The sequence below is a fragment of the Mytilus galloprovincialis genome, chromosome 14 (assembly GCF_965363235.1).
Source record: "Mytilus galloprovincialis chromosome 14, xbMytGall1.hap1.1, whole genome shotgun sequence".
In the NCBI taxonomy this organism is placed as follows: domain Eukaryota; kingdom Metazoa; phylum Mollusca; class Bivalvia; order Mytilida; family Mytilidae; genus Mytilus; species Mytilus galloprovincialis.
Genome location: NC_134851.1, coordinates 16,964,507 through 16,974,057, shown reverse-complemented (window position 1 = coordinate 16,974,057; position 9,551 = coordinate 16,964,507). Strand labels below are relative to the sequence as shown.

The 9,551-nt window shown below is 33.4% G+C and overlaps 1 protein-coding gene and 1 pseudogene across 1 annotated transcript; both read right to left on the bottom strand.

The window, feature by feature from the left end:
- Positions 1 to 706: 706 nt before the first annotated feature.
- Positions 707 to 3,873, bottom strand: LOC143059116 (complement C1q tumor necrosis factor-related protein 3-like). Its single transcript, XM_076232607.1, has 3 exons — positions 3,829 to 3,873; positions 2,351 to 2,526; positions 707 to 1,167 (listed from the first exon to the last, which is right to left on the bottom strand). The coding sequence occupies exons 1-3, from the start codon at positions 3,831 to 3,833 to the stop codon at positions 767 to 769; spliced, it is 582 nt and encodes a 193-aa protein (XP_076088722.1). The 5' UTR covers positions 3,834 to 3,873; the 3' UTR covers positions 707 to 766.
- Positions 3,874 to 5,265: 1,392 nt separating this feature from the next.
- Positions 5,266 to 9,551, bottom strand: LOC143059373 (complement C1q tumor necrosis factor-related protein 3-like; annotated as a pseudogene).

Here is a 9,551-nt window from a genome sequence, read left to right as displayed (position 1 = left end):
TAATCCAAAACCACTAGAATTGCAAAAGTTTTCTTTTTGTTGATGTGACGTCATGACCTCTCCTCAATCTTAAGTTTTCTATGTTGTATAAAAAAAGAAGATGTGGTATGAATGCACCAAGCCCAATAAGACAACTCTCCATAGGAGACCAAATGACGTAGCAATTGTGTTTTGTTTGCCATTGGGTTGTTGTTGGTCATTTTTTTTAGTCGTGGTGTTGTCACTTTTATTTTTGACTTGTGAGTTTGAATGTCCCTTTGGTATCTTTCGCCTTTCTCTTAAGCTAGGATAGGAGCACAATGAGGATTATTTGTAGAGGACAGAACAATTACCAGTACTACGTTTCAATAATAATTGACAGGCCTGTGCAAAGGTTTTAAAGAAGATTTTCGAAAAAGGCAACTTTCGATGGCAGACGACGACGGACGCTATAGTGATGTTATAAGCCAGTAAAGCCATTTAAGGACTAGCGAAGCTAATGAAAGAACAAAAATCCTTCAACTTTGAAACATGACCCGTAAGTATTTCCGTCATTAGGAAAACATGAACTTTACCGTTATTGTTAGAAAAGAAATGCGTATGTAGAATTGTTGCATTTACTGTACAGTGTGAAAGTGTCCATGTTTAAAGACAGCAATAGCTGCTCTTTCTGGACGGTTTTTAGATATCAGTGGCCTTGTATAGCATATCATAATAAAACAATGGATTCCAAAGATTTTTTATAAACAATTTTTTGTTCTAGTATCTAACAATTTTTTATATGCTTTTATAGTTTATAACCACTAAAAGATGAATAGTGATTACCAATCATGTACTGTCCGGTATATCCTTCTAGGACCTTAACGAATACTTTATCGTCCTTTTTAATTTCGAGAACAGCATTCTGACTTGATGATATGTGATCCGCCACACTATTTGCTCCCGTGTAGTTTTTTATTATCACATTTCCGTTTAGAGCCAGATAAGTGACGAAGTATTTGTGATTATGAGTTAGTACGGTCCAGGAAAATATGTAGATACCATTTGAAGGAGCGGTAAATATCCCAGTTGACTTATCGTATCCGTTGCCTATATTTGTCACAACTGTATGGTATACTACAGTAGATTTCGCAGGAATATTTATTAAAGCAGATATAGTTTTAACCATAAACGCAACTTTATCTTGTGCTGAAAGAAATTGAAATTTCTATTATTATATACTTTGTTAAAGTTGACAATATAAAATGTGTATTAAATGATGCATAAGAGAAAAAAACAAAATTAGAAAAGGAAATAAAAAAGAGAATAGAAAAAAACCTAGACGCCTCCATAAACAATACACCGGTGTACCCGGAACTAAGGAGATTCTTTCATTCTTATATTAACTGATGTAGGGGCGTAACGTGATTGATCTTTATCACGTGTTTAACCCCGCCAATTATGTATGTGCCTGTCCCAAGCCAAGAGCCTTTGATTCGGTGGTTGACATTTGTTGCTGTGTATCATATTTGTTCTTCGTTCATTGTGTACATAAATTAGCCAGTTAGTGTTAGTGTTCTTGTTTAAACTGTTTTTCATTTGCCATTCGAAGCCTTGTATAGCTGACTCTGTGGTATGAGTTTTTCTCGTTGTTGAAGGACCGTAGGGTGACCCATGATGCAATCGTTGTTAATGTCTATGCTATTTGATATCTAGAAAAGGATCATGAAAGCATACCTATATTTTATATAGATTAGACCGTTGGTTTTCCCGTTTGAATGGTTTTACACTAGTAATTTTTGGGGCCCTTTATAATTATAGCTTGTTGTTCGGTGTGAGCCGAGGCTCCGTGTTGAAGGCCATACCTTGACCTACTTTAATGGTTTATTTTTATAAATTGTTATTTGGCACTCATACCACATCTTCCTATATCTACTACTATAGGAAATTTAGCAAAATAATACTGTCTGTCATGGACAAATTTAGCAAAAAAAATACTATCTGTCAAAATGGTTCAATATTCTGATCAGTATCAGAGAAAATAAACATTAAAAATAAACATTTTTAAACTACAAAAGGTAGTTTACTCCTCAACATTTCAATGCAATTACAAATCATAGTATACAAACAGGATTTTTCCAGATTTGACAGAATATACAATATTTCTTTGAGACATTTCATTCCATTTCGATGATTCAAATGGCTTTTACAGTTATATATATATGGTGTTAGAATAATAATTAATCAGAAATTTTGCGAAATGAAATATCTACAAGAATTTTTTTTTCGGATTGTGAAGATTGACCGAATGACAGTTGACTTGTGGAGACTTATCTCATTGGCAATCATACGTATCAAGTCATCTTATTTTTTAAATTTAAAAATATCATACCTGTCACAGAATCTCTTCTTGAATCTTTTCCTGTACAATCACATTTTCCATTATTGTCCTCAACGAGTTTAAGTTGGTATTTGATACTCTTCATAAGACCAGCATTTCTTGAGCAGGATTTATGTCCATTTACCATAAGTGTCATAACACATGTCAGTAGGATAACTTGGAATAAACTAAAAACGAGGCTTGATGTTTATTTGTGTATCACATTCGTAACAACTTTGAGCTCATTATTGCAATTTTTGTGTTTAAATTATGTCTTTGTCAACCAAAAGTTGTTTGATAAAATCATTAACTATCAAAGAAATAGTTTTAATCAAACCGAACTGCTTATCATACGTGTTGATTTCTAACAAACTAAAAGTGCATTCTGACGTTTGCTATCTGTTTCAAAATAGTAAGCCTGCCAAAAGTAATACTATATAAATAACGGAACTAAAAATGCAGAAAAAAGGAACTTCCAGGTTCCATGGGTTTTTTTTTAAATTTTAGATATGCCTATAGTTCATTGAAAAAACGGCGGGATATGATTCTTTCTAGATTATTCTTAATCTAATATTGGCACCATTTTCAAAGACTATAAAAAAGATAAAATCGTTTATTTGATTACAAATATGACTAAATGTAATAAAATAATCAAAAGAAAAGTAAGGGACATCTTATTTAAAAAAGTTATAGCATTATGTAGAATATCGGACACAAAGTTTAAAAAAAACAAGAGGAGCAAATATTTTTATGCATGTATATGATATTTTGATAGTTTGGAATCTTCGAAAATTATTGAGAACGAGGAACTAATAAATAAGCGCACTCTACATGTTGAAGTAATATATATCAATCAAAATTTAAACTTATGTTTTCCTACGAAATTCATCTTGCTATAATTTGTCATTAAAAAAACCCAAATATTGAATAACATAAGATTTGTAATATTCTTTGTATATATAATTTACAACATGGCTTGTGCGACTAGTAGAGAAAGACCTGGGCACACTTCCGAGGCACCATTAGATCCCATAATATATCAATGACCGGTCCGCTCGGGAAAGTATTACACATGGATTTGGTAGTTAATAACAAATACAATTCATTTCTAGTATATTTATGTTGAACTTCACATGATGCAGTAAACGCGAAAATAAATGAAATTAACTGAAAACTAATAAAAAATAACGGATTTTGGGAAAAAGGGATAGGGCTTTAAAAATTGTCCTGTCTTATAAAAACTATATAAGCCTTGTACTTATATACACTAGTGTATAAACCAGGCGATGGGAAGGGGACAAGGGATGCATTCCCTTTACATCTGAAACTCATACAATACCGATATTAGATTATAAAATAAAACTTTTTTCTTCAATTTCAAAAGTTTGCTCCCCCACTTTCCAGTCCACCCCTACTCCACTGTGTTATATGAATACATTAAGTATTATGAAATTTGGACAACGAAAAAAATATAAAATAAACTATCATACCTCATTTCGATATGTTGATTCGGTACCTTGACTTGTTCGGATCAATTTCCTTGCAAATGTTTTGACGATATTTGGGCAATATATCAAGTTTGTTTAACACTATTGCCACATATGCTCCTATGTTAACACGCAAACTTATCATTTTGGTAATGTAGAAGTTGAAATCAATCCGAAGAAAAGGAAGTAAAAAAAAGGCCTAAAATTTGCAAATTTATTAAATTCTAGTGCGTGCAAATCTATGAAAATATCCTGCACTGTTGAGATATGTTTTAAAGAGACCAAAGAGAAAAAATGAATAAAGTCTATTAATGATCCGTGTTGAAGGCCGTACTTTGACCTATAATTGTTGACTTTTTTTGACATTGTGACTTGGATAGAGTGTTGTCTCTTCGACACTTAGACTTTAAAGGAGTTGCAATTTTTCAATGATAAAAAAAAATACGTCAAACATCTCTTACAAATTTGGTTTTCGAATTGTTCTATATTCGTACAAAAAAATCACTAGCAATAATTTTGAAGTTAAAACCAATTACTAGTAGTTCTTTTACCTCCATTCGCAAAACAAAAAAACAACAACATTCAAGTCTTTGATCTAGTTGCAACAGACGACAACCCTTCTTTAAACTGTAAATTATCAAATAAGACAAATTGAAAACAGTCTAAGGTTGAAACACAAATGTATATTTAACGGTCCAGGAAATAAGTTTCCCATAAGTATTCAATTCTCATATCTGTTCTTATATATGAAAACCGCTGAATTCTTTTGGATATTTACCTGAGAGATCCTAATTTTAAGCACAATTATAAAGTCTTTCAAAGGTATTTGATAAGATGAAGCAAACATTTTTTTTATGATTTATGAGTACGAGTGATGTACTTTTAAATATTTCTAACAAAAAGCAATGGTTAAGTCTTGGCAGCTCTGCAACTTCAGGAGGTGTTTTGTTCAACAAACCAACACGCTCAATCGAGATTGGTATTTTTTTCCAACAAGCTCGCAGTATCATTGAGTAAAGTTGGAACCTAGAATAACTTTTTACCGACTCACAATAATGTCTTCTGGAAGAGACATCAACGTTTCAGTCTAGAAATAAACTCATCATAGATACCAGGACTAAATTTTATATAAACGCCAGACGCGCGTTTCGTCTACAAAGGATTCATCAGTGACGCTCGAATCCAAAGAAGTTTAAAAAAAAAAAAACAACAACCATATAACAGAGCAATGCATATTCATATGAATTGAAAAATTAAAGAACCTTAGTGAGCACGTTCACATACCCAACGCCCCCATCTGTACACTGGACAAACAAAGTTTCACAGGACATATCTTAGTCCTAAGTGGGTTTATCAAACATGTCATAACTGCTTCCTCTAGACGGGTTTTAGATAACAATGGCTATGTATAATAAATATCATAAAATAAAACCATTGAATCATAAGATTTTTTAATAAATATCTATCTGACAATTGTGTTTTTATTTTATGTATAGCTTTTATAGTTTATAACCACTGAAAGTTGACCAGCTATCACCAAAAATGAACTGTCCGATATGATCATCCTGGACCTTAACGAATACCTTATCGCCCTTTTTAATTTCAAGAACAGCTTTCTGAGTTGATGAGATGTGCTCTGATCCAACACGTCCTCCTGTGTAGTTTCTAGCTATCAGTTTCCCGTTTAGAGCGAGGTAAGTGAAGAAGTATTATCCAAAATGAGTAACAACGGTCCAGGAAAAGTTGTAAACACCATTTGAAGGAGCAGTAAATATCCCAGTGGATTTGTCGTACCCGTTCCCTAAATTTGTCATAACTGTATTGTATACTACAGCTGATTTGCCAGGGATATTTACTAAAGAATCTGAATTTTTAGCCATAAACGCAACTTTGCCAGGTTCTGAAAGAAATTTAGTTGAAACATGATACTTTATTTGCTAGATTAAAACAAATTGGATAAGACACAAGTAAATCATAGCTGAAAAAGATGTGAGTTAAAATTAATTCCTGAATATTGCATAACATAGAATATTCTGTTTATATTTATTCATAACTAGTGCAGCTGCATACATGCATGTATACGTATTATCGTCTATAAATATATATGAATTATTTACCGCTGGACGTTAAAGATCACTAAAAGAGGCTTCAAATACCCTGAGTCGCACACCTGTAATGAATTGCTAATATCTTTCAATAATTTTTTTTTTTTTGCTTTTCAATATATATCAACTAGTGGCTTAAAATGTAATATAAATGTTCTTTGTATCTGCCATATTTTCTTAAAAAATAAGGGGTCAATTTACAATTTCGGTCATAAAATTGATTAGTAGATTGTATTTTGCTGTTTACAGTTCATCTCCATCTATAATAATATGAGATAAATGCCGAAAACTGCAAATTTCATTAAAATCATCAATTCAGGGGCAATAACCAAAAAATCAGATACCCGACTTGGATGAAAATATCAGGGCAGTTAGACCTTGACATAAGGAATACTTTAACTTTTGTCTGATTTGCTCTAAATGCTTTTAAAAGTTTTAAAGATATTAGCTAAAAACTGCAATTTACCTCCTATGTTCTATTTTAAGCCATGGCGGACATGTTTTTTTTAACGAAACAGAAAAAAAGATCACATTTTCTATGGAAATGTGAGCTAATAAATCAATCATGCACGTATATGTCTTGTAAAGACGAGATCCCTTTTAACTTTTGGCCCATTTTTCGTGATTGCACGTGGCAAAACCAGTTGTTAATTAACCCCATCCTTACATGGGACAGTGGTGAAACACCACAACATAAAAACACACTATAACTAGAGGCTCCAAGAAGCCTGTGTCGCTCACATGTTATGTTTATTTACAATTGATGCATGAAATAATGCAAACTGCAAAAACTGCATTTTCCCCTATATTCTATTTTTAGCAATGTCTTCCATGTTGGTTGGCAGACAGGGTCATTATACACATTTTAAAAACTAAATACCCTAATGCTTATTTGTTGCCAAGTTTGGTTAAATTTGCCTCAGTTATATCAAAAGATACAAAAATAATGAAAACATTGTTAAATTTGACTTTAAAGGGGAGTTTCCCCTTATGGGGTCAATTGACCATTTTGGTCATGTTGACTTATTTGTAGATCTTACTTTTCTTAACATTATTGATGTTTACAAATTATCTTTATCTATAATAAAATTGAGAAAGGAAATGGTGAATATGTCAAAGCGACAACCATCCGACCATAGAGCAAACAACAGCCGAAGGCAACCAATGGGTCTTCAATGTAGCGAGAATTCCCGCACCCGTAGGTAGCGAGAATTCCCGCACCCGAATATAAACATATTCAAAATCCAATAACAAAATAAACAGCTGCGCCATAAGCGCATGATACGCCCGACGTCTTGTGTGGAAGTTTTATGCAATAATCATAAAGAGTTTCTGAGGAAGTTTTAAGCAATAACCATTTATTGTTTTTGAGACACGGCGGGACATGTGAAACCCCCCCCCACCCTGTTTTTTTTTTTACAAATATCACTAAAATAAAATTTTGAATCAAACCAAAAAGTATACAGATCTTTAAATTAGTATAACAAAGAAGTGTGTACAGTTTCAAGCAATAATCATAAATTGTTTTTGAGATACGGCACGACATGTAAAAAAACCCTCCCCCTTTTTTACAAAATACTCAATAACTCAAAAATGAAATTATGAATCATCACCAAAAAGTATACAGATCTTTAGATTAATACAACAAAGAAGTGTGTAAAGTTTTAAGCAATAATCATAAATCGTTTTTGAGATACGGCGCGACATGTAAAAAAACCCTCCCCCTTTTTTACAAAATACTCAAAAACTCAAAAATGAAATTATGAATCATCACCAAAAAGTATACAGATATTAAGATTAACAAAACTAAGAAATGTGTAAAGTTTTAAGCAATAATCAGGAAACGTTTTTGAGATACGGTGCGACATGTGAAAAAAACATACCCCTGTTTTAGTTACAAAGTGCCGTAACTCAAAAAGTTTAAATCTTATTTTCACCAAAAAGTATACAGATCATTTGACCATCATACGAAACAACTATATTAAGTTTCATGAAATTTGGATAAGTCGTTCTCAAGTTACGGTGCGACATGTTTACGCCGGACAGACGGACAGACAGACAGACGGACGGACGGACGGACACCGGACATACGGACGGACGGACACCGGACATTTGTATACCATAATACGTCCCGTCAAAATTTTGACGGGCGTATAAAAACTACTAAGTTTCCTTAAAATTACAAATTCCGGGGCAGCAACCCAATGACGGGTTGTCCGATTCGTTTTAAAAATTCAGGACACATATGACCTGATTAACATTTTTACCCCTGTCAGATTTGCTCTAAAAAATTAAATCACAAAAATACTGAACTCCGAGGAAAACTCGAAACGGAGAGTCCCTTATCAAATGGGAAAATCAAATGATAAAACGAAACAAACGAATGGACAACAACTGTCATATATCTGACTTGGTACAGGCATTTTCAAATGTAGAAAATGGTTGATTGAACCTGGTTCTATAGCGATAAACCTCTCACGTGTACGACTGTCGTATCAATTTCCATTATATTGACATTGATGCATGTCAAAATGTCACAATTGGGGTACACAAAAAAAACACGGACCCCACCAAAAACTATGGATGATTTCAGGTGCTACGGAAGGGGAAGCAGATCCGGCTCCAAATGTGGCACCCGTCATGTTGCTTATGTTGTTACAAAATCGGTAAATAGTCTAATTCGGTTGGTCACATTCGTGAAAACAATTGGGGATGATTGTAGTTACGACATGGGGAACATATCCGATATCATCTGTATAACGAATATTCCATAACGTTCAACCAACTCGTGATGGCGTCCGTAATATTTACGAAGTGATGATTACAACTTCACTAAATGCTTTGGGTTTTTAGATATAAGCTAAAATCTACATTTTACCCCTATGTTCTAGGGCTCCCATCTTGGTTGGCTAGGTCATCGGACACAGTTTTTAATCCAGATACCCCAATAATGATTGTAGCCAAGTTTTATAAAATTTGGCCCAGTAGTTTCAGAGGAGACGATTTTTGCAAAAGTTAACGACGAAGACGGACGACGACGGACGCCAAGTGATGAGAAAAACTCACTTGGCCTGGAGAAAAACATCAGATCGTTAGAAAAACATCAAGCTAAAACACAAACAGGACGTGGCACGGTGGCAGGATATATATCAATTCTCCATCCCTTACAACAAAAAAGACAATAAGTACAGATCTGAGAGTTCTGTTTCGTTAAGATTCAGTCTCTTATGGCGAATTATCTCATTGGCAATCAAACCCATCTTCTTCTTTTTCTTATATATGTATAGTGTAAAAATATTATACCTGAAACTCTTCCTGTGCAATCACATTTTCCATTATTATCTTCAACGAGTTTAAGTTGGTATTGGATACTCTTCATGAGACCAGCATTTATGGAGCAGGATTTATGCCCCGTTACCATAGGTGAAAGAACACATGTCAGTAGGATAACTTTGAATAGACTGAAAATGAGGCTTTGTGTTAATGTGTGTTACATCTATTAAAATTTTGCTCCTATTCTTGTACTAAAATTGTGTCTTTGTCAATCAAAAGTGTTTTATCTTTATAAAATTTTGACAGTAAAATTATGAACTGCCAAATGACATAGTTTTGAATATACAT